This window comes from Ovis aries, chromosome 9, assembly GCF_016772045.2.
Source record: "Ovis aries strain OAR_USU_Benz2616 breed Rambouillet chromosome 9, ARS-UI_Ramb_v3.0, whole genome shotgun sequence".
NCBI lineage: Eukaryota > Metazoa > Chordata > Mammalia > Artiodactyla > Bovidae > Ovis > Ovis aries.
Window position 1 is genome coordinate 93818658 of NC_056062.1, and position 25524 is coordinate 93844181.

The window sequence follows — 25524 nt, forward strand, 5'->3', positions numbered from 1 at the left end:
GCAGCATGCCGGGCTTCCCTGTCCATCACCAACTCGCAGAGCTTACTCAAACTCATGTCCACTGAGTTGGTGATGCCATCCAACCATCTCATCCTCTGTCATCCCCTTCTCCTCTGGCTTTCAATCTTTCCCAGCATTAGGGTCTTTTCAAATGAGTCAGTTCTTCGCATCAGGTGGCCAATGTATTGGCGCTTCAGCATCAGTCCTTCTAATGAATATTCGGGACTGATTTCCTTTAGGATTGACTGGTTATCTCCTTGCAGTCCAAGGGACTCTCAATAGTCTCCAACACCACAGTTCAAAAGCATCAATTCTTCGGGGCTCAGCTTCTTTGTAGTCCCACTCTCACATCCATACATGACCACTGGAAAAACCAAAGCCTTGACTAGATGGACCTTTGTCGGCAAAGTGATGTCTCTGCTTTTAAATATGCTGTCTAGATTGGTCATAGCTTTTCTTCCAAGGAGTAAGCGTCTTTTAATTTCATGGCTGCAGTCACCATCTGCAGTGATTTGGGAGCCCCAAAGCATAAAGTCTCTCACTGTTTCCACTGTTCCGCCATCTATTTGCCATGAAGTGATGGGACCAGATGCCCTTATCTTCCTTCTCTGAATGTTGAGTTTTAGGCCAACGTTTTCACTCTCCTCTTTCACTTTCACGCAGCATGCTGCTGCTGCTGCTAAGTCGCTTCAGTCGTGTCCGACTCTGTCCGACCCCATAGACAGCAGCCCACCAGGCTCCCCTGTCCCTGGGATTCTCCAGGGAAGAATACTAGAGTGAGTTGCCATTTCCTTTTCCAGTGCATGAAAGTGAAAGTGAAGTCGCTCAGTCGCGTCTGACTCTTAGCGACCCCATGGACTGCAGCCTACCAGGCTCCTCCATCCATGGGATTTTCCAGGCGAGGGTACTGGAGTGGGCTGCCACTGCCTTCATGCAGCATAGGTTTAACAAATGAAAATTGCAAAGCTAGAGACATACCTCCAGTTTGTGTTTTGTCAAAAGAGTAGTCTGGAATAAAAGACAGGGAGAAAGAAATGGAAATAGGAAGACTGGAAGGAATGAAAAACGTGAGAAATGGCAAAACAGAGGAGAGGAATTTTCTTTTAATTACAGACAAATGTATGGGCAGGAGAAAGAAGCACAGATGAAAGAAGGTGCAGACCCCGAAGGCCTAGGCAGGGCGGGGCGGCTCCGGCCGCTCAGCCGCGGGGCTGGGGGCTGGGTGCAGGGTGCAGCGGTGCGCGGTGTGGGCGGGGCATGCGCAGGCCCCGCCCGTGGGCGGGCGGCGGGGCGGGACTTCCTGTCGGGCGGACGCTCTGGCTCCCCTCCCGCTGCCCTCTCGCTGCGGAAGCGCCGCGCGTCTGACAGGCTGGTGCGCCCGCCGCTCTGAGGTGAGCCCGGTCTCCCCGCTGCATTTGGGCGGGCGTGGGGTCGGCTGGCGCCTGCGGCCCCGCACAGCGGGTCGAGGGGGTGGGCTCGGCCGGGGGCACCCGGCGCGGAGGCCTCGGTCGAGGGGCTGAGGGTCCGGGACGGCCCCCGCGCCGCGGGGCCTCTGAGCGGCGGGAGCGGGGTGACCCACTGGCTCTCGTCCTGCCGGTCCCGGAGGCCCGGTCCGTGTCCAGGGCGGGTGGTCCCCGCCTGCCCTCGACCGCGTGGACGGGCGGCAGGAGGCGGCGAGCGGGGCAGAGACGTCCACGGGCCTCAGGGGTTAGTCTCCGAGCAGGCGAAGGCGGACTAAGGTGCTTCCTTTGGGCTTGTTGTAAGACTGGTTGAAGGCGAAGGCGCGCACACAGCTGAGCACAGTGTAGGAAAGACCCCCGAGTGCGCCAGGGGTGACGGACGGCGGCCCGTGGGCTTCCAGGCGGGCCGGCCTCCTCAGAGTGTCCGTCAGAGGCGGCGCTCAGTGGCTGCCTGCTCACGTAACTTACGTGTTTGTGTCTGCAGGCCGTACCTCTCTTTTGAGGTCAGGATCGTGTGTTCAGCGGCCTAATGGACCTCTCCTTTTGGCTTCACAAAGGCTCCTCACGCTCTTCTAATTAAACTTTTGATCCCCCCACCTCCTAACCAGATCTCAGATTTGACTCTCTTCTATCGTTCCAAGTTTCGGTTAATGTCACGTTATCCATTCATTTGCCTAAGTGGGAAATCTGGGCCTCATTAAACTCTCCCCCTCCCTCAAGCTCCATATCCACTTTATTGCCGAGTGCCCTCACCTTTTCCTCCCAGAGCGGTTTCCCTACCGTCCATTCCTCCCTCCACCCCCGCGTCCGTCTTGTCCTGCAGCCCCCATGTAATGATTCCTCATGGCTCTCAAATCGAAATCATGCCTCTAAGGGGTGATCATCATGACAGGACCCCCAGCCACATCCCTCTTCCTGTTCCTCTTAATCTCTGAGCTGTCACTTAGGCCTTTTGGTTCCTCTTCACTTACCAGGAGTCCTGCAGTTGAGTTAGTCCTTCAAATCTTGGTTGAATCGTGTTCTTAGGGAAAGGATATCTGGTACCTAAGACCAGGTCAGTGTTCTCCTGTTAGATGCTTCTCATTGAATAAATACTCAATGCGTAGCTCTCGAATGATTACACAAGTACAGCCTCTGGGTGGAGAATCCCCAAAAGAAAGGGTAACTGTTGAAATGATCCTGGAAGAATTGGTAGGAATTACACATATCAGTGCTGTGAGAAGGGGGAGATATGAGTGGCTTAAGCACAGTTTCCCACTAGAAAGCAGATTCACCGTGAGAAAATCCAGTTCTGTTGAAGACTAATAGAAGGGAACAGGAGTAAGAATGAAAAGAAGAAAGATCTTAGAAACAATTCTTGAACTGCTCTGAGGAATTCAAAAAGTGGCTTCCTTCTAAAATCATGTAAATGCTTATATTAAGAAACAGGCTTCCCATGTGGCTCAGTGGTAAAACAATCCGCCTGCCCAGGCAGGAGTTGCAGCAGACCCTGGATTGATCCCTGGATTGGGAAGATCCCCTGGAGAAGGAAATGGCACCCCACTCCAGTACTCTTGCCTGGAGAACCCCATGGACAGAGGAGCCTGGCGGGCTACAGTCCATGGGGTTGCAAAGAGTCGGACACAACTGAGCACGCACGCATAAAATATATATATATTAAAAAGAAACAGCTAGCAGAAACAGCTCAAAGTATCTGCCGAAGAATTGATGCTTTTCAAATGTGGTGTTGGAGAAGACTCTTGAGAGTCCCTTGGACTGCAAGGAGATCCAACCAGTCCATTCTGAAGATCAGTCCTGGGTGTTCTTTGGAAGGAATGATGCTAAAGCTGAAACTCCTGTAATTTGGCCACCTCATGCGAAGAGTTGACCCATTGGGAAAGACTCTGATGCTGGGAGGGATTGGGGGCAGGAGGAGAAGGGGACGACAGAGGATGAGATGGCTGGATGGCATCACTGACTTGATGGACATGAGTCTGAGTGAACTCTAGGAGTTGGTGATGGACAGAGAGGCCTGGCATGCTGCGATTCATGGGGTCGCAAAGAGTCAGACACAACTGAACAACTGAACTAAACTGATCTGTCATTTGCCCCCACCCCCATCCCCTCTCCTCCCCATTCGGATACTGTGAGCACCATGATTGGGATTTCAGACCAGTCTCGGGTCTAAAACTCTGTCAGTTCTTCTCAACTGTAAAGATTACACAATTAGGGTTGCTTTATAAATGATGCCACACATTTCTGAGTCTGACCTCTTAAAAAGCTTCATTGTCCTAGGTACAGATTTTAGAGTGTGGTTAAGCCTGTGGTGAGTTATTTTAATCTTCTCTGCAAAAGTCAGTGGAAAGTTGGACAGTTCGGAAGACAAAACTGTTTTATTTTTTGCCCTCTCTGAAACCTGCAGCAGTTCCTTTCTAGCTTTATACATTTTTTTTAGTCCTAGAATTTTCTTCCCTCAGAATGTCACAGTGGAAAAAGCAGTGGGCTTTCAATTCAGAATCAAGTTCAAATTCTGGTTGTGTCATCTGTCTATAAAATCTTGGGCAAATTAGTTATATTCACTGAGCTTTAAGTTCTTCATCTTTACAATCTCTTTAAAAATAATTTTACATGTACAAAGCACCATACTGCCTGATACTCAATTAGTGCTTTCTCCCCCTTCCCTCTAAAACTTCTTTAATTTCCATCCATGGTCAGTTGAATCCATGGATGCCAAAACTGCGATACTGAGGGCTGACTGTTCCTTGTATTCTTTTTCTGATTTTTACTTTTTTCTTAAACCCAAATATGCATCTATGTTTTAGAATATTTCTTATGTCATTTATTCTCCATTCCTCAAATGATTGTTGTTTTTTAAAGTGTGATATGGTATGGGCCCTTTGAGAAACACTTTCATTGAATACTTTTTGTTATGAAAATGTTTCTACAATAGAAGTGAATGAAGCTAGGTTAAAAATGTTTCTTAATGAACCTGTGATGAATATTGAAAAAAAATGAATTCTAGAATCAGGAGGAGGGTGAATCCTGAATGGAAGTATTTTGCAAATTGAGATGTTTTTGTGAACAGACTTCTGTAATTAAGACTTTTTAAGCAATGTGTAACTGCTTTGTCTCTGTATGTGTTCCATCTGTTGAGAAGATGGCTGACCCTTGGCAGGAATGCATGGATTATGCAGTAACCCTCGCAGGACAAGCTGGAGAGGTACGAACTGAAAGCTCCGCCATGATGTGATGGATGTGGGCAGTGTGTGGTTGCCTTCTTAAACAAAACATGTATTTTTATTGATCTGGATTTGTTTTCAATTTACTTAATGGGTGAATACTTCCATTTTATGTCATTAAACATTTTATAATAACAGTTGTATATCTAAAATTGGCTATAAGACTCTATGGTTTTCTACGTAGAAAGTTGTAACCACTAAGGGTTTATTTTATATACATTGTGGTAAGAAACATTTAAGAATACCATTCCATAAAGATTGATTGTTTCAAATCATTTCTATTATTCATCTTTTAATTTGGTTTAAAATGACTTATATGCTTTTCTTATTTGCTTACCAAAAAAATCTTTTTAGGTGGTTCGTGAAGCGCTCAAGAATGAAATGAATATTATGGTTAAAAGTTCTCCGGCTGATTTGGTAACTGCTACTGACCAAAAAGTTGAAAAAATGCTTATCTCATCCATAAAGGAAAAGTATCCATCTCACAGGTATTGCTTATGTCATTTTCATGTGATAAAAATGAAATCTAGGTTGGTGTCCAAGATTTTGACTTTAGACTCAGAAACTGACTGTGCTTAATTTAAGCTGAACTGGAGTTTATTTGGAGGGTGTCAGAATCCCTGAGAGTAGGACTGAGCACCCAGGGAGGAAGGCAGAGCTGTAGGGTTGGGTTGGGGTTGGGTCAGGGTTAGGTGCCATCGTTCAGAAGCTTGCTGATAGCCTCACTCCTGAATGCTCTCTTTAGATGTCTTACCCCATTAGCTCAAGGTTACAAATCGTGGGCAAAAACATCACTTGCTGAACTTAGGGTTTTTTCCCCTAAGCTCAAACTTCCAGGGAGCGGTGAACAGGGGATATTTGGATTCCTTTTTAGAAAGAGGAGTGTTGGATGCTGGGAAGTTAGTGTGACAAATATCTGTCATAGAGAAGATTTGAAAGTTCAGTTTTATTCTCTATATTGCAAACATTTTTAGGTGCTAAAGGGGTGGTAGCTTTGAGTTTGAGAGAAAATACTAAAATCTGTCTCTCTTACGGGCACAGAAATACAACTAAAATATTGTCATCATTTTTAAGTTTTAACATTGTCATTTGCCAGTTCGTCTTGATCATGCCATCGGCCTTTCCTGGTATTTCAGCCACTGAGGAGAAAAAAAAATTAAAGCTGCATATGCTTTCTCTCAGTAAAAGGATTTATAGCTAAGAGAAAAAGAAATAAAAGAAATTCATGGTAATGATTATTAGGACTTTTCAGCTTTGAATAAAGGACATAAATAACAAAGAAAGTAGGAAAGGAAAGAAGAAATCCAATGAATTCAGACACCATTTACAGAGTTCGCCTGACATTTACTATGTAGTATGTTTTAGGAATGCATATTGATACAGTAATTTTGGTGGGTGATTTTCTTTCTCTAACTTATTTCATGTTCTCTGTATTATCTGTTGCCGCATAGCAAGTTACTCTTTAAAAACTTAACAGCTCTAGATATCATAGAGTTTTCTAGGATCAGGAATATGGGAGTAGCTGGAATGCGTGGTTCTGGCAAGGGTCTCATAGAGTCAGTCTCCTCAAGGCTCAGCTGAGGCTAAAGCACCCATTCGCTTGTGGTTGTTGGTGACCTCAGTTCCTCGTGGCTTGTCTGCTGGCAGCTTCCTTCAGTTTCCTCACCACGCGGGCCCCTCCACAGAGCGGCTCACAGTGTGGTGAGCGGCTTCGCCTAGGAAGCAGAGGGAAGGGGAAGGAGGAGAAATAGAGTGAATAATACGGAAACCTCAGTGTCGTTTTGTCAGAGAGTCTTCAGAATTGCATGCTGTCACGTACACTTTGTTCTTCTGGCTAGAAATGAGTCACTAAGTCCAAATTCACACTCAAGGCAAGGGACATTAACCTCCACCTCTTGAAGAGAGGGTTACGAGAGAATTGGTAGACTTAAACCTCCACATTTCCTTAGTAAGTTATTAGCATGTGTCTTTCCTTATCTTGGTAATACATTTGAGAATTTTGAATTCTGTCATCTTTCACATAGCTTGTTTTGGGGGAAATAAAGTTTTCTCACTTCCATCTGTCTGAAGGAACAGCAATAGAAAAGTGTAGTTGTGTAGACTTTTGTTATGTTTTATACAGTGGCAGCCGCTCCAGTGCTCCTGCCTGGAGAATCCCATGGACGGAGGAGCCTGGTAGGCTGCAGTCCATGGAGTCACTAAGAGTCGGACACGACTGAGCGACTTCACTTTCACTTTCACTTCATAGTAGACTAAGGGTTTGAAAATTATTGAAAACAGTGTAAAGATTCAGAATTTGTCATATTTGCTTTTAGTTTCATCGGTGAGGAATCTGTGGCAGCTGGGGAAAAAAGTATCTTAACCGACAACCCTACGTGGATCATTGACCCTATTGATGGAACAACTAACTTTGTACATGGGTATGTTTTTAAATTTTTAATATTGTAATTACTGTTTGTATATTAACTGAATGGACTGTTCAGTATGGTTTTCATAATCACATATACTTTAGAGAATTCTGTGATTGTAAAATATGTTATGCATAATTTTCATCAGCTTGGATGAGGTAATGAGCGATTAATGTTATAGACATGTGCAGTCAAGTGCCCTGTTCACCATTCTTGTTCTCATTGTAGAAACCACATAAAAATGTATGCAAGCAACATTGCTGCTTTGAAATCAATTAAGGAACTGACTAACTCAGTCCTAGAGTGTGCCTTTATAGAATGCATTTAATCCAGGAGAAGAAACTGTAAAAGAATATGGGTTTAGAATGTGTGACCTTGTGATCTTGGGCAAGTTACTTAATCTTTTTAAGCCTTAGTTTTATTTTTTTCATTCTCTAAAATGGGCACATTGATGGTACCTGCCTCATAAGATTGTTGATGGGACCTAATGAGTTGTACATTTATATAAAAACTTAATATAGTGCCTGGCACAAAGTAAGTATGTAATTCAGTATATGCTGAGAAGAATATGTTGAAAATATATATATATGTATACAAATTAAGTGTATAAGTCCAAATACATAGAAGAAAGCCTGATGGAATTAAGAGTTTCAACAAGTAGCCGAGTTTGGTGGGATGACACATAATTGTTATATTTGAAGTTTCCGTACATGGCTGTATGTATCTTTACGAATAGAACTGTTAAAGCCATAAAGCTAAGAGGTAAGATCTATATATCATGGAATGTTACTGCAGAAAGATGCTCATGATATGAGGTAACATACAGAAGATTATAGAACAGTGGACAGTATGATCCCATTTTTGTTGACATTTAAGCTATATTCGTGGAACTTGGCATTCAAAAGTATAGAAAGGCATGCGGTGCCACGTGGCCTTCCCACTTCTGACCCCAGCTTCTCAGAACCCATTTCTGGAGGCATCTATTGTTACCCGTTTCTTATGAATCCTTTGAGAGATGTCTCGTGCCTGGAGAAGCATTATGCGTGTATGCATCTGTGTATTCTCCCCGCCAAGCCTCCACCCCCGCACTTACACAGAGAGCTGAACGCTGTATACACAGTTCTCGGGAGGGATGAGACTGTTCACAGGAAAAAAATTGTAAGCAGTTATATTATGAAAAAAGTTTGTTGAAAATAAGTTCTATCTTGGTAAATTTGTGTGTGTGTTTTTTTTTTTAAGATTTCCTTTTGTAGCTGTTTCAATTGGCTTTGTGGTAAATAAAAAGGTATGTTGTTTAAATTTATGGTTGGTAAAATGCCTTGCTCTCATTTTCTGAGAAAGAGTAAACGAGTCTCCATAATAAATTTAGGTTTGTCTCTATTCAATATATGCAGAGCATTATTTTGAAATAAAATACACACCTGCTAAACTTGTTGTGATAGTTTTTTCCAGTGAAGAAAATGTAGTGTCTTCTGAGAAGATTTTACAAGGAAAAAATATGCACAAGTAACTGAAATACGATTCAGTATTTAATCACCGTTATATATGTGAATATGATAGGAATTGATGTAGGATCTGAAATGTTTAATGGAAAAGTTGGGTGCTAAGCTAGGAATGCTTTAGTAGACATTTAGTGAGGGGAAAGACCAGGATAGTGGTAGGGGCCAAGTATTCTGAGAAAATATAGAGTATATTCAGGAACCTAAATACTTGCTATATCTAAAGCCCAGTAGAGTATGCTCTACACCTATTGCGTTTCCATGCTATTTGAGTATTTGATTAATAAAAAGAATGATGTTTACTAACACCTTACATAACTGTTTTCAAGGAGTTTGCGATGTATTTGATCAACATGTACACAAAAGAGTTAAGAAAACCCTGAAAATAAAAACATATATTAGTGCAAATGAAATCTTTGTATTAATCAGTGAGAAATGATTGTATTAATCAATGAGAACCTTCAAAAGGAGATAAGCGAGCATTTCTCTTATCATCAGTTCTGGGCTGTTGAATTCCCAGTTCAGTGCAAAAGTTACATGTCGAACTATGAAAAAATTTTTTAAAAGTACTCTAAGAACATGAAGAGGGTATAACATATCCTGCCATCAGTGGTTTGAGGAAATCTTCATAATAAATAGAAGGGATCTTGGAATTTGGTCATGTGAGTTGGGTCATATTAGGAATTTTCCAGGTAAAGAAGAAAAGGAAAGCATTTTAATCAGAAAGAACAGTTTGGGGACGAGCGGGATGTGTATGGGCGACAGTGAGATGTTCATTGTACGTGAAACTCTGGAAATGGTTGAAGCAGAACTGGTGAGGTGAGCTTGCTGTGGTCAGGCCATGAGGCACTGTGGTCTGTCAGTGCCGGAACACTTAGTGGCTTCGAGGTGGTCGGAAACCAGGAGAGGTTTTGCAGTGCAGGGTGCCAATAATTCCAGCAACATTAGAGGTCACACCAGGGGGGTGGGCAGTTCTGAACTGAGATGGAGGTGGTGAGAATAACTGAGGAAATGGCCAAAATCAGGAAGTGTTTTCAAGATAAAATTGACTCATGGGGAAGGACTGAAGCGTGCGTGATCAGGTAGCGAGTGAGTGTGATCTCTTTGGCTGAAGTTCTGCAAGCCTATGTTCTGAAGCACGACTCAACCTGTGTTGATGGGGTTGGTGGGAGCCACACATAGAGGGATAGTTGGTTTTGCGGACCAGAAAGAAAAACCTGTAAGAATCGAGAGAGCTAAAAGGGAATTGGAAGAAAAGGAAGAATGAAAACCCCTGAGACACACAACTGTTGGGGGTTAGGCAGAGAAGAATGTCAGAAGAAAAAGTGACCCCAAGAGAGATCGGAGGTAGGAGGACACCACCAGGAACACAGAGTATGGGGTTAACTGTTGGTGGTCCACAGCCTCCAGGTCTTCAGAGAAGACGTTTGGTCTGTAAGAGTCCATTCACAATCTCTTTGCAGGGAGTTTCAAGAGATGCATGATCAGAGCAGAAGCCAGATTGTAATGTAGAAAGAGAATGAGAGACGCAAAGTCTCGACCACTGTGTGGCAAAGAAGAGAGGAGGAGAAGGTAATGAAGGCTTGGTGAGGGAGGGCCAGTGTGGCGAGAAAGTACCAGAACCAAAGCTCAAGAGGCAGGGAGCCGTTGATGGAGCAGTGTTTCAGGGAAGGATTCACCTTAGAAAACAGCGAAGATTGCCTTCGTCTGAGCTGGGAAGGAAAGAGGTCAAAACATAGGCCCCGAATTTGGAAATTGATGGGAGGGGAGTCAGGGTTCAGACCTGATGAGCTCTTCCTCAACTCAGCTGGGAATTAGCATTTTACAGAGCCCATGGTCTACCCATTTAAAAACATTAACATACCAGATATTCTTTTTGCTTTCTGAGAAAAAGTATTGATTGAATGAAGAAAAATACTCAGGTTTTGTAAAGAAAGCTTGCATTCCTTCCACAGATGGAGTTTGGAATTGTGTACAGTTGCCTGGAGGATAAGATGTACACTGGCCGGAAAGGAAAAGGTGCCTTTTGTAATGGTCAAAAACTACAGGTTTCACGCCAAGAAGGTAGGTTTACCCTCTAATTTTTGGTGTGATTCATACCATGTACTGGTATGGTAACCTTAGAGTTCTCCAAGTGTTACCTGACTCATACGTGTGTCTGTTTCCTCTGTACTTTCTCATCGTGACCACAGTTGTGGATGCGGTCGTGGAAGCGGGGAAGGCAAGGGCAGTGGAGCAGATGACTCCGGCTTTGCCAGGGGCCCTTGGCGGAGCGAGAGTGCCTCCCACCCTCACGGCGCTATCGGGTCATTGCTTCAGCCCCTGTGTCTCAGATTCTTTCTAGAATTCCTCTGCCACTGGGACTAGTTATTAGTAAATTGAAAGGGAAAAGGCCCTTCAAGTTGGAATCATTTAAAATGAGACATAAAGCTATTATATATGTAGGATGGGTAAACAGCATCTTTCTACTGTATAGCGCAGGGAACTATATTCAGGGTCCCATGGTAAACCATGATGGAAAAGAATACTAGACACATATATGTGAAGCTATAACTGAATCACTTTGCTGTACAACAGAGACTAACACAACATAGTAAGTCAACTGTACTTCAATATGTTTTTTTAAATGAGGCGTAACGCTTTTTGTAGTGAGCTTAGTGATCGGCCTTTTTAAGTCTGCTTTCTCTGGGACAGCTCACTGTGTTTTGGAGGCACTTATCTTCCCTAAAGCAATCCCAACATTTTCCACAGTTTACACTTGCAGATTCGTTTCTTTTCTTTTCTTTTTCTTTCTAAGATTCTTTTATGTGCAGCAAAAACTTTAGAATCCTCCTCCGCTTTTGTAATTTTTCTCCTCAGGCACTTAATTTGAGGGCAGATTTTGAATTTGTTTTCTTTTCATTGAACTCTAAGGCCCCAGAGATTAGAAGATACATCCTAATTTTTGAGATGTTAATGTGAAAAAAATGTGCATTTTAGAATTGAAGGAATGTGGCAGCTTTTATAGAAAGAACTCATTCCCCTTTTCTGTTATTTATCTCACTTAAACGGGTTATGTGATCGTTAGAAGAGTTCACAGTTATAAACAAGGGTCAGAACAAGCTGGTGGGCGTACATCTCAGCTGTGGGTGCAGATGAAGTGTGAGGTGTCCCAAGAGTAGCCTGTGAGCCAGGAAGGTTGAGTGCTTCGTGAGCTTTGGTCACGATGTTTCCAAGAGAAAATGGAAAATGCAGGATAATTTGTCAAGTTAGTGAATGAAGGTCAGATGATTTATTTTGATTTTATTGAAGCATAGTCGACTTACAGTGTGTTCATCTCCACTGTACAGCAAAGCGGCGCCACTGCCACTGCGTTCTTTTCCACCTCCTTTTCCGTTGTGGCTGATCACAGGATGTCGGGCATGGCTCCCTCTGCTGTGCAGTAGGGCCTGTTTATCTGTTCTATAGGTAGTAGCTAGCGTTCTCCAATCCCAAACTCCCAGTCTTCCCTGCCCGCCTTCTCCCCTCGGGCGACCCCCAGGCGGTTCTCTGCCTGCTTCTGCTCCACAGGCATGTTCGTGGGTCATGTTTTAGACTCCACGTGCAGGCGACGCTGTATGATGTCTGCCCTTCTCTCTCACTTCTCTCAGTACAATAGCCTCCAGGCTCACCCACTAGCTGCGAACGGCAGCATCTCGTGGTCGAGCAGCACTCCACTGTGCGCGTGCCCCGCATCCTCTCTGCCCGCCCGCCTGCTGACGGGCGCTGAGGTCGCGTCCATGTCGTGGCTGTTGTGAACAGTGCGGCAGCCGATGTAGGCGTGCATGTGTCTTTTCGAATTGCAGTTTTGTGTGGATATATGTCCAGCTAGATCATATGACAACTCCATTTTTGGTATTCTGAGGAACCTCCGTACTGTTTTCCATAGTGGTTACACCTGTTTACATTTCTACCAACAATCAGTCAGTCAGTCAGTTCATTCACTCAGTCGTGTCCAGCTCTTTGCGACCCCATGGACTGCAGCACGCCAGGCCTCCCTGTTCATCACCAACTCCCGGAGCTTACTCAAACTCATGTCCATTGAGTTGGTGAAGCCATCCAACCATCTCATGCTTTGTCATCCCCTTCTCCTCCCACCTTCAATCTTTCCCAGCATCAGAATCTTTTCAAATGAGTCAGTTCTCCATATCAGGTGGTCAAAGTATTGGAGTTTCAGCTTCAGCATCAGTCCTTCCAATGAATATTCAGGACTGATCTCCTTTAGGATGGACTGGTTGGATCTCCTTGCTGTCCAAGGGACTCTCAACAGTCTTCTCCAACACCACAGTTCAAAAGCATCAATTCTTAAGTGCTCAGCTTTCTTTATAGTCCAGCTCTCACATCCATACATGACTACTGGAAAAACCATAGCCTTGACTAGATGGACCTTTGTTGGCAAAGTGATATCTCTGCTTTTTAATATGCTATCTAGGTTTGTCATAGCTTTTCTTCCAGGGAGCAAACGTCTTTTAATTTCATAGCTGCAGTCACCATCTGCAGTGATTTTGGAGCCCCAAAAAATAAAGTCTCAGTTTCCATTGTTCCCCCATCTATTTGCCATGAAGTGATGGGACCGGATGCCATGACCTTCGTTTTCTGAATGTTGAGTTTTAAGCCAACTTTTTCACTCTTCTCTTTCACTTTCATCAAGAGGCTCTTTAGTTCTTCTTCACTTAACAGTGGTACAATTTAGTTTTAATTTTTGTTTTATTTCAAATCTATATATAAATTATTTATAAATTCTACTTTTTAAAAAAATATATTAGGCATTTGGTGGCTAAATGTATCATGCATGTAGGCAAACTGGTTATATTCTGCATTTTGGGGGAGGTAGTCTAAGAAGCTAGACGCCTTTTGATGATTATAAAAATGATGATAAAATGACTAGAAGAGAAGAAAAATTCATAAATATTTAAAGTCTTAGAAAGAAATATGATTCAACTAGGAAGAAGGATAAAAATGTCCAATTTGTTGAGCTACAAGTGTCAAACTTTTTTATCAGGTTCTTATTTATAAACTGTAGTAATTATTTGAAACTTTTTCTTTTAGATGTTACCAAATCTCTCTTGGTGACAGAGTTGGGCTCTTCCAGAACACCAGAGACTGTGAGAATTATTCTTTCTAATATGGAAAGGCTTCTTTGCCTTCCCATCCATGGGTAAGCTCTTTTCACTTTATCCCTAAAGTTGAACATTCTATTATATTAATGCTATAGATAATTTGACATTCTAAGGAATGAATTTTTATTTAGAAATGAACTTTTAATTAATAGACATGGAGTAAGTACCATAATTCTAATTTTAAAGTGTGATTTTTAAAACTTTTATTTGAAAATAATTTGAAATTTTAAAAAATTTGCAGAAATAAAAACCTATAAGAAACAGCAGTATGCAGTTAAAAACCTATAAGAACAACTCAGCTATTGTTAACATTGTGCCCATTGCTTTATCATTTTCTCATTCCTTCTTTTCCCTTTCTTTGTGTATGTGTGTGTGTGTGTGTAAATATTCTTTTTGTCCCCTCAACTATTTCATGGTAAATTACTTAGTGTGTGGCTCTTTATCCCTAAGTAATTCAGTTTGTTATTTCCTAAGAATAGGGATATTCTCTTCCATAACCACAACTATTGGCTTCATAGTTTTATCTATCCACACATACTTAGTTTTGTCAGTTGATATCTAACTATGTCTTCTATGGCATTTTTTTTTTTCCTCCAGGGCAAGATTCAGTCTAGGGTTAGCTTTACCTTTGGTTGTCATGTCTATTTCACTGCCTTTAATCTGGAACACTTCCGTAGCCTAAGCATTACCCACTTTCTCTAAGTTTTCAAGTTATTTGCACAAGGTATGCTAGGTAGACTCTTATAGTTTATTTCTGGCCTGTCTTTATCAGTAGTTTTCTTCCCCCCCTTATCATTTCTTATTTTATGTTACTTGTTCTTCTTTTTTAAAAATCTTGCTTAAATTACTTGGCAGTTTGTCAGTTTTTTTTCAAAGAAAGAACCAGGATTTTGACTATTAATCTGGTCTGCTGTCTTTATCCTCCCTGCTTTAGTATCTTCATCATTGTGCTTTCTTGTCGTTCATTTTGTTGTTTCCTGTTTTTTTTTTTCCTTTTTAAGTAGAGAATTTATTTTTATGCTTTGATTTTTATTGAGGTGAGTATTTAGGCTGTGAGTTTTTATCTGATTGCTGCTTTAAATGTATCTCACAGATTCTGATGTGTTTTCATTGCAATTATTTTTCTGGTAACTTCTGTTTGTATTTCCCCTTTTACCCAAGAGTTGTATTCTTAAACTTCCATGGGGAAATGCTTTTTGTGCTTTCTTAGTTTTGCTTTTTAATTTGTAGTTTTATTACATTGTAATAAATATATTTCATGGAGCTTTATGTTTCCTTTGTGCCCAGTATATGATCAGTTTTTGTGGAACTTCTGTATGCACTGGAAAAAAGTGCACTTTGTACTTTGATGTTTGGACTTGAAATCTACTTTGACATCAGAATCGCAGTCCCTGCTCTTCTCATTGTTTCCATTTGTCTGGTTAATCTTTGTCCACCTTTATTTTTAGTGGTTTTGAAATCAGTGCATTTTAAGTACACCTCTTGAATACACCATAGGGTGGAGTTTTGCTCTATAATCAATTTGAAAATCTTTTCTTTTTAATAAAAAAGTTAGGCTTGTTCATTTATTTATATGACCATTTTGTTTGGTCTCAATTTTGTGTTATCTTCTGTTGTATTGTGATTTGTATATTATGTTATGTTGTATATTAAGTACTCTGTACTTATTTAGTGTATCCTCTTTTTTTTCTCTTTTTCTGTTTATAAGAGATTCCATTTTATTCTCATGGGTTTCTTTTGTATTAAAGCTCTTTATAGTGCCCTTAATGTTCTTTTTTCTTATGTAACCGTTCCGTTAGTTCTGTAAAGACTCCAGAACTGCTTGGCTGCCGCCTGTTGCCTGTATGACATCCAGTGATTTTACTCTGCTTCTCTCTTTTTCTCTCCCTCTTAGTCTAGCTTGTTTTTTTTTTTTTTTTTAAGTTGCAGTCTTTCCAGTTTGTTGGGCGTGCTGTTACTACGTATTGTCTCACCCATAGTCCCATCCTGTGGTCTTAGTTTTTCCTTTATAAAATGGTCACTGTCCTCTGGAGTCTTCCTGGTGTCAGAAGTTCAGAAACCATTGAATCACTGAATTCAATATTTATTGTGCACACACCAAAAAGTCACTTTGCAAACCAGGAACACCCAGACCAAAACATGGGATGAGGCTCAGCCATGTATTGTTATAAAGCAGCTTATACGGTGAGAAGGCAGTGACAACTTATTCTTCAAAACGATTGGCTATAATAGAGTTTCCTTAAATGATAGGGAATTGATTAGCGGTTAACTCATATCTACCTTGAGAAACAATTTGAGGTTTGCTTGTAATTTTCAGAAGCATAAGCAAGAGATGATCCAGGTCTAGTTACTTTTGCAAAATGTGCTAAATTAAGCTTTGTTTTCATGACTAAGCTGATTTGGTCCGCTCCGGGAATTTTCAAGACTGGTCTCTGCTTTTTGCTCTAACACCTGTCACCTTTGGATTGGTGAAGCTCATCCTCGAGTAGATTCCTTGGGAGGGGCTCCTGTGCACGGAATGCCATGATGTCTGGCATATTCCAACCTGTTTTCCTATGGTCTTGAAACTCCAAGGACAGCTTGGCTGGGTAGAACATCCTTACTGAAAGAAAGTATGAAGAATATTTCTTCAAAAATGCTGTTTCACTGTTGCTTTGCTTTGTATGTTGTTTTTGAGAAATCTGGTGCCAGTCTGATTTTATTGGCTTTTAAATTATTTCATGTTTTGTTTGGAGTCTCTGAGACATTTTTTTTTTCCTTTTAATCTTTCATGGCTGGCACTTTTATAAGGGTATATCTTGGAGTTCTTAGAGTTGCTTGTTGTGGGATGGTTTTCTCCCTTTAATCGGTAGATTAATGTCTCTTTTCTTTTTTTCTGGCAAGTTTCTTGAATTTTAAATATTAGTTCACTTATACTGTTTTCTTTTTCTTCTTCAAAGACCCCAGCAGGAGCATTCAGCCTCCTTTGTATCCTCTCTTCTGTTACTTTCTCTCTGGCCCTTTTTACTTTCTTTTAGTTTTTTCTCACTGCTCTTTTTCAAGTTTTCATTTGCATCTGTTCTCTTTAAGGGTACCTTGTGATTCAGTCTTAATTTTTGATAAAGTTTTGTCTTTTTTCACTCCCCTTCATTTCTGAGTTCTATTATCTCTTATATTATTTTCTCCTTTTATTTCATTCACTTCTGGGCTTACTTTTCCTTTGGCAGAGCAACTCTATCAGCCGGAAAAGCCCACACACTTTATTACTAGGGTGGTTGGTGTCTCACTGTAGTTGCGTGCAGCTGTGTCTCCTTCTTCCCGTCTCTGTTCACTTTGGGATCTGGGTTCCTGGTTCTTTCTTCATTAGCTCTGTTTTGTGTAGTTTCTGTTACGAATCTCTGTCAGGTGTAGGAGGCGGGGATTGGCATGTCATTTTCTCTTTCATTTCTCAGGATTTTTCATTTCTTTTACTTTTTAAAGACTTATTCATTTATTTCTGGCGGTGCTGGGTCTTCATTGCCGTGCTCAGGCTTTCTCTAGTTGTGACGAGCGGGGCTGCTCTCCACGGCGGGCCACAGGCTCTGGGGCACACGGGCTCAGGGGCTGTGGCATACGGGCTTTACGGCACCCGGGCTCAGGGGCTGGGGCTCATGGGCTTCAGTAGTTGTGGCTCTTGGGCTCTGGAACGTGAGTCAGTCATGGTGGTTTCCAGGCTTAGTTGCTCCATGGCATGTGGGGTCTTCCCAGACCAGGGATTGAACCCGCATCCCCTGTATTGGCAGGTGGATTCTTTACCACTAGATCATCAGGGAAGCTCACCACCTCCTTTATTTTAAATTGAAGTATCAGTTCAGTTCAGTTCAGTTGCTCAGTCGTGTCCGACTCTTTGAGACCCCATGAATCGCAGCACGCCAGGCCTCCCTGTCCATCACCAACTCCTAGAGTTCACTCAGGCTCACGTCCATCAAGTCGGTGATGCCATCCAGCCATCTCATCCTCGGTCGTCCCCTTCTCCTCCTGCCCCCAATCCCTCCCAGCATCAGAGTCTTTTCCAATGAGTAAACCCTTCACATGAGGTGGCCAAAGTACTGGAGTTTCAGCTTTAGCATCATTCCTTCCAAAGAAACCCCAGGGCTGATCTCCTTCAGAATGGACTGGTTGGATCTCTTTGCTGTCCAAGGGACTCAAAGAGTCTTCTCCAACACCACAGTTCAAAAGCATCAATTCTTTGGTGCTCAGCCTCCTTCACAGTCCAACTCTCACATCCATACATGACCACAGGAAAAACCATAGCCTTGACTAGACGGACCTTAGTTGGCAAAGTAATGTCTCTGCTTTTGAATATGCTATCTAGGTTGCTCATAACCTTTCTTCCAAAGAGTAAGCGTCTTTTAATTTCATGGCTGCAGTCACCATCTGCAGTGATTTTGGAGCCCCCCAAAAAATAAAGTCTGACACTGTTTCCCATCTATTTCCCATGAAGTGATGGGACCGGATGCCATGATCTTCATTTTCTCAATGTTGAGCTTTAAGCCAACTTTTTCACTCTCCTCTTTCACTTTCATCAAGAGGCTTTTGAGTTTCTCTTCACATTCTGCCATAAGGGTGGCGTCATCTGCATATCTGAGGTTATTGAGATTTCTCCCGGCAATCTTGATTCCAGCTTGTGTTTCTTCCAATCCAGCGTTTCTCATGATGTACTCTGCATAGAAGTTAAATAAGCAGGGTGACAATATACAGCCTTGACGTACTCCTTTTCCTATTTGGAACCAATCTGTTGTTCCATCCAGTTCTAACTATTGCTTCCTGACCTGCATACAGATTTCTCAAGAGGCAGGTCAGGTGGTCTGGTATTCCCATCTCTCTTAGAATTTTCCACAGTTTATTGTGATCCACAGTCAAAGGCTTTGGCATAGTCAATAAAGCAGAAATAGATGTTTTTCTGGAACTCTCTTGCTTTTTCCATGATCCAGAGGATGTTGGCAAATTGAAGTATAACTGTATATTAATTGTCAGTGAGATTTATGAGGCAGAGTAAATCATTATGGATCAGTTTCCTTTTATTAACTTTTTGGGGGTTCATTTAACGAAATGCACTATATTTTTTACTTCAGTGATGTTTCTTGTGTGTTACTTTAGGGAGTGACTTGATCATGACATGGCTCCTCTTTTGAGGCCCTCGAATCTGCTGGCCACTTTGCTTCTGTTGTTTCTAGTCATTGCAGCCATAGCCAAGTCAGTTATCCCCATTCCGATGACAAGAGTAAAACTTGAAGAAGAAACTTCTTTCAAAATTACAGCTTTTAAGCCACTGAGCAGGGGAGCAAACTCAAATCTTTGTGATTCTGAAGATGGATAGATTCTTTTTAGCTCTATACCATCCTAACTGTAAAGAAGGATCAGACTAACATAGGATTCAGACAGAACACATTTGCAAAATCTAGGCCACAGCCTCAATTGTTTGGCAATTAAGTACTATCTTTAGTAATACTTACCCATAAAAGATTATACTTACTGATCAAAAGACGTCTTGCCAGAGAGCTGTTGAGATTCATCAGAAGTAGGCAGAAGCGTTGGTCTTCCAGCCCAAGGTTCTGTGTCTGAATAGAATGCCGAGAGATGATTTGTGGAAGACCTTGGTATTTTCTTTCTATGATGTGAGATATGAACTATCACATTTCCCCTGAGAAAGTGGGGCAAGTGCACCATTCTTGATAACTGAAAAAAGCCATAATGTTGATTTGGGTTTATATATCTATGGACATTTTTGGAGTTGCTAGTTCTTAATTTTGATATATAATAAAACTGTAGGCAGTAAAATGTATTTGAAAATCAAGGGCATCATGTAATTCTGGTCCTTTTTTGTTGTTAAATTGTACTGGCATGAAGGATGTACTAGGCACAGTACTAGTTTACGTTTATTTTTTAGATACAAAACAGATACCACATTATTTCTTTTTTAATTTTAATTGTATTGGAGTATAGTTAATTTCGTTTCAGGGGTATAGCAAAGTGATTCAGTTACACACATTCATATTCATTCTTGTTTAGGTTCTTTTCTCACATGGGTTATCCCAGAAGATTGAGTAGACTTCGCTGTGCTAGACAGTAGGCCCTTGTTGGTTGTCTGTCTTACATACAGTGGTGTGTGTTCATCTCAGCCCTGATTGATGCCTCCCCCATGTTTCCCCTGTGGACCATAAGCTTGCTTTCAGTATCTGTCTGTTTCTGTTTTGTGAATAAGTTCATTTGTCTCAATTTTTTTAAATTAGATTCCATGTATCATACAATATTACTGACATGTAAAATCCTCTTATTTTTAAAAAAATAATGAAGGGTCTCAGTGAACAATCCTGACTGCTTTATTTTCAGAGGACTTCCTGGTGGCTTAGAGGGTAAAGCATCTGCCTGCAATGCGGCAGACCTAGGTTTGATCCCTGGGTTGGGAAGATCCCCTGGAGAAGGAAATGGCAACCCATTCCAGTATTCTGGCCTGGAGAATTCCATGGAGAGTCAGACAGACATGACTAAGTGATTTTCACTTTCATTTTCAAACAATTAAAAAAAGAGGTTGTAGTAAAAACCATTTGAAAGTAGTCAATTTACACACATGGCGACTCCTTTTTCTTAAATACTTCCGTGTGTGTATTTTTGATAAAGGACATACACTGAGATAACCACAGCACAGTTATAAAGATCAGGAAATTAGCTTTGATCCATTGGCTAATACAGTGACAATTAAATTTTGAAAGAATTCTAATCCAAGGTCCAAGCCAGAATCATATGCTGCACTCTAAGTGTCATTCTCATCAAGCTTTTTTTTTGAGATTCATAGGATTCGGCTGTGCTGGGTCTTGGCTGTGGCGAGGGGGCTGCTCTCCACAGGGGTGCAGGGCCCCTCCCTGCGGGGCCTCCTCTGGTCCGGACGCACAGCCCTGCACGGGTGAAGGAGTTGCAGCTCCCAGGCTCTAGAGCCTGGCTCAGGGGCTGCGGCGCTTAGGCTTAGTTGCTCCTTGGCACGTGGGGTCTTCCCGGACCAAGGATCGAACCTGTATCCCTGCATTGGCAGGCAGATTCTTTACCATTGAGCCACCAGGGAAGCCCTCATCAATGCCTTTTAATCTGGAACAGTTGCTTAGCCTCTATCTTTTATGACCTTGACGTTTTTGAAAAATGTAGGGCAGCTGCTTTACAGCATGCCTTCTGATTTGAGTTTGTTGGATTTCCTCTTGATTAGATTTGGGTTAGGCACTTTTGGCAGGAATGCAGCCGAAGCTCTGTTATGTCCTCCTTCTCAGTCCATTTTGTCAGGAGACACAGGGTACCTTTGTTCTGGGGTGGGTGTGTGTGGGTGTGTGGGTGTGTGTGGGTGGGTGTGCGGGTGTGGGTGTGTGTGGGTGTGTGTGTGTCTCAGTCGTGTCCAACTCTTTGTGACCCCATGGACTGTAGCCCACCAGGCGTGTGTGTGTGTGTGTGTGTGTGTGTGTGTGTGGCTCAGTCGTGTCCAACTCTTTGTGACCCCATGGACTGTAGCCCACCAGGCGTGTGTGTGTGTGTGTGTGTGTGTGTGTGGCTCAGTCGTGTCCAACTCTTTGTGACCCCATGGACTGTAGCCCACCAGGCGTGTGTGTGTGTATGTGTGTGTGTGTGTGTGTGGCTCAGTCGTGTCCAACTCTTTGTGACCCCACGGACTGTGGCCCACCAGGCTTCTCTGTCCGTGGAATTCTCCAGGCAAGAATACTGCAGCGGGTTGTCATGCCCTCCTCCAGGGAATCCCCCAACCCTGGGATGAACCCAGGTCTCCTGCATTGCAGGCAGATTCTTTACCAGCTGAGCCACCAGGGATGCCCTTTGTCCCATTACTGGATGCTAACTTTGATCACTTGGTAGTGATCTTGCCATCCTTCCCGTCGTAATTATTATGTATCTTATAGGGAGATACTTTGATGTGTAAATATCAGTCGTTTTAGCATTTATTGATGATTCTTTCCTGAATCAGTTATTACTATAATGGCTAATAAAGTGATGTCTATACTTACCCTAACTTGGTGTATTTCCAAGGACAAGGTTCAGTGAGAAGGCAGACCTGAAGCAGGCCTCGTGGGCAGGCCTCAGTGTCAGCAGAGCCCAGTGGGGCCGTCACCTCCTGGGCACACACGCCGATGCCTGCGCTGCTGGGGGTGGCCAGGGGCACACTTGCATGAAACTCCTGCAGACGGCTTGTATTGTGGGGCGCTCGTCCCCAGATGTAGACCACAGTGACAAAGCATGCATGCCACGGTGGCGGAATTAGTGCATTTTCTTCAGTGGTTTTCTTCCCAAAGTATCATCATTTTAATGTTTTTCTTACACATGATTGCTTTGTTAGGCTTCATTCTGTCATTTATGTAGTGTATCATGATAATTAGGTTTTACGTATTTTGATTTTAAAATTAAGTACCACCCTTTTTTTTTAACAGTCTGTAGATTGGTTCAAGTGATCTCAGTCCCCACTTGAAACTGCAGCTAAGGAGGAATGCCTTCTTTGAAGATTTATGTTTTCCCGTCTTGTCTGTTAGGATCCGGGGTGTTGGAACAGCAGCTCTGAACATGTGCCTGGTGGCCTCTGGGGCTGCGGACGCTTATTATGAAATGGGGATCCACTGCTGGGATGTTGCGGGTGCCGGCATCATCGTGACTGAAGCTGGCGGAGTGCTCCTGGATGTCACAGGTAAAACTGCGGAACAGGAAGGCTTTGTTTTCTTCCCATACCTATGGGACTGTACTCCAAATATGGCATTTTTTTTTAGATGTATCTTTAAATGTTTCCCTTTACTATTTTTTTTGATGTTTACACTTCAGCTCATCAGGCAACACAAACCATGTAATTTTCTGCAGAATCAAAATAGCAGATATTGGGAGACAGAGGCAAAAATGAGAAGCTAATGGTAGTGTACAATTAATAATAATAAATGGCTAAACCTCTTCAGGGCTTCCCTGGTGGCTCAGCTGGTAAAAAATCTGCCTGCAATGCAGGAGACCCGGGTTCAATCTGTGGGTGGGGAAGATTCCCCTAGGGAAGGGAAAAGCTGCTCACCCCAGTATTCTGGCCTGGAGGATTCCAAGGACTGTATAGTCCATGGGGTCACAAAGAGTCACACACAGCTGGGCGACTTGCACTCTCACTTTCAAGCCTCTTCAACTATGAGTACCAGGAACTCTTGAGAGGCTATAGGAAAAGCCTGGAAAGGCACCGGATCTGAGGCCGTACCAAGGTCCCTCTGAGTGGTGACTGCGGCGGCAGCTGAGTATGGGCTTCCTCCACCCTCACTTTCTGCCTTGGCCCTGTGGGGGTTACATGCTTTCTCTGCACTGATGACGACATGTTTAAAAGTAAAGAGTGAACCTGGGTTAAAACAGTTTACCAGCAGTCTGGGAGAAAAGCAGCAAAGAATGAAGGAGCTGGGCAGGAGAGCAGTGTGCGAATCCCTGGCCTCGGGTTTTCTGTCGATAGGTTCCATCAAAGGGGAGAGGAGGACGGCAGGGCTCAGACCCCGCTCCCTTCAAAACGGGTCTCTAAAGGATGCTTAGAGACTCATTACGTATTAGCGAAGCTTAAACATTGTGCTTATGACACAGTGTAGTGTGTTTTCAAGATAATAGAAAATATTAAATGTTATGATCAACCATAGTACATACTGCTATGCTTGTTCTATAGGAATTATTTTTTACAAGATATAACCATTTTCCATATTTGATTTTAGGTGGACCATTTGATTTGATGTCACGAAGAGTAATTGCTTCAAGCAGTAAAACATTAGCAGAAAGGATAGCCAGAGAAATTCAGATCATACCTCTTCAAAGGGATGATGAAGATTAACTCTGACAGCTTCACACATTCAGTCACGGTTGCGCCTCTCCAGGTTTCTGATGCACTCACGGTATTACAAAATTCAGGACTTCTGTTTCACTTGAACAATATGATTGGTGTAAATTGCTTTCAGCGTCCATATTTAAAAACTACAGCTTGTTCTGTGTTTTACTAAGAGTAGGTGTGCAAGAGTGGATGAAATAGTCCATTGTTTTAAAAATGTCTGTGTGGTAAGGATGTCCTCTGGGAAAGTTCACAGGCAGTTGGTGAGACAGGTTATCACATCAACTGCAAATAGGTAGCAGTTTCGAGTTTCTAAGTATTTATGAGCCTGTGAAATTATGACTCACTGTTTCTGTGTATATGCATTCCTAATGAGACAGTTAACTTTTTGGAAAAAGTTTTTTTTAGTTTCAAAAGCCATAGTACATTAAATTTGTAAGAAGCATATAATGAATACTGCCTGGAGCAGAAAACCTTGCTCTCTTCATCAGTGTGGCACCCCACATGGAGCCTGTCAAATAGGGGGCAATCCAAAAGCAAGCAGAGGAAGAGTGGGCGCTCTGAAGGCGGTGATTCCTAGCTGCTACGGAAAGAAGCGAGCTGATCGCTGTGTGATTTTACTTCGGGTTTGGACATAAGAACTATCTGGTCATCCTGTTTATATCTCACCCGACCCTTCCTGTTCACATTTCATATTACCATGCCGCTCCAGTGACGCCACCAAACAGAACTCGCCGCGCCGCTCCCCGCTCCAGGGCCGCGCTTTTGTTTTAAGTGGACAGTGGCCGCAGTGAGAGCAGAGGAGAGCCCGCTGAGCCAGAGACGCCGTTCTCGCGCCTGCGTGGGGCCGCGTGTGTCGCTTTCCTGTTGCACAGAACGCGTTGTCCCCGGGCCTGGTAGCGTCCGGTGGGGCCTGCTTATTATGCCACAGTCCTAGCGTCAGGAGCCCCGGCGCCTTGGCCAGCATCCTGCCCCGAGGGTCTTCCGCGAGCTTGCAGTCGAGACTCGACCGGAGCTGCAGTGTCTCAGAGTCCGACGGGGGCTGAAGCGCCTCCTCAGTCTCGTGCATGCGGCTGCTGGTGGCAGCTCCTGCTGTCTGGCGGCGGGAGGGTTGCCTTCCTCTCCATCTTCGAGGCTGAGTGTCCTCAGCGCCTGGCGCCTGCCTTCCCCCGGAAGTGAACCGAGAGCGGAGGCAAGCAGGAAACGGCTGTGCCTCTTGTAACCCAGTCCCTGAAGTATCCCTATCACTTCCTTTCTTTTCTGTTTAATGGATGCGGCTCTTTAAGTCAGCCACACTCAAAGGCTGGGGAATTCCGCGAATAGATAGCATCATTCTAGAATTCTCTCTCCCGAGCTCCAGACTCATGCTTCCAGAGGCCGAGTGAAATCCCTCTCAGTGTGTTGCAGATGTCTCATACCGAGCGTGTCTCCAAATAAACTCAATCCCTGCTCCCATCTGTTCCTCTGCTTACATTTTTTCTCTTAGTTAATAGTATTTTACCCAGGCAGACAGGTGATATTTTTACCCTCCCGTGCCTCTCACCTCCTACACGCAGCTGGCCACCAGCTGTGTGCAGATGTATCCGGAAGTCTCTCTGGAATTTTCTCCAGTTCCGCGTCTCCTGCGACACCTGGGCAGTTACCTCTGGAATTACTGCAGTAGTCTTGAGTCACTAGAGCCCCCTCCAGTCTCTCCTCCACGCTAACACCCAGATCTCTCACTTAAAATCTAATCACTCACATAAATATGAAAAAAAAAAAAAAAGGACTCCTGTGATGGTCCGGTGGTTAAGAATCTCCACCCCCTTGCAATTCAGGGGACTCGGGTTCAAGCCCTCTTCAGGGAGCCAAGATCCCCCTGCTGTGGGGCAGCCAAGTCCACAACCAGAGAGACGCCTGCCCGCAGTGACAGAGGAGCCTGCCTCCTCGACTGAGACCCAGGTGAGATCCCCCTGCTGTGAGGCAGTGA

At 43.2% G+C, this 25524-nt stretch overlaps 1 protein-coding gene and 1 long non-coding RNA gene across 7 annotated transcripts in view; one reads left to right on the plus strand and one right to left on the minus strand.

Moving 5' to 3' along the window:
* The window catches only part of IMPA1 (inositol monophosphatase 1), a 32925-nt gene extending 7915 nt beyond the window's left edge, over positions 1-25010 (plus strand). For 2 of the 6 annotated variants that reach the window (XM_004011864.6, XM_060393543.1), the window contains exons 2-9: positions 4597-4659; positions 5033-5166; positions 6994-7098; positions 8326-8371; positions 10541-10649; positions 13653-13761; positions 22261-22412; positions 23446-25010. In XM_004011864.6, the coding sequence (XP_004011913.3) occupies positions 4597-4659; positions 5033-5166; positions 6994-7098; positions 8326-8371; positions 10541-10649; positions 13653-13761; positions 22261-22412; positions 23446-23561 (834 nt within the window). In that variant the 3' untranslated portion in view covers positions 23562-25010. Of the gene's footprint in view, positions 1-1341; positions 1392-4596; positions 4660-5032; positions 5167-6993; positions 7099-8325; positions 8372-10540; positions 10650-13652; positions 13762-22260 lie in introns of those variants that run through there. The other 4 variants (XM_060393540.1, XM_060393542.1, XM_015097949.3 and 1 more) reach the window with 3 other exon arrangements.
* On the minus strand, positions 6002-22263 carry LOC114116409 (uncharacterized). Its single transcript, XR_003590345.3, has 3 exons — positions 21742-22263; positions 19218-19302; positions 6002-6393 (listed from the first exon to the last, which is right to left on the minus strand). It is a non-coding gene; the product is annotated as an uncharacterized LOC114116409 (long non-coding RNA).
* Positions 25011-25524: the final 514 nt, after the last annotated feature.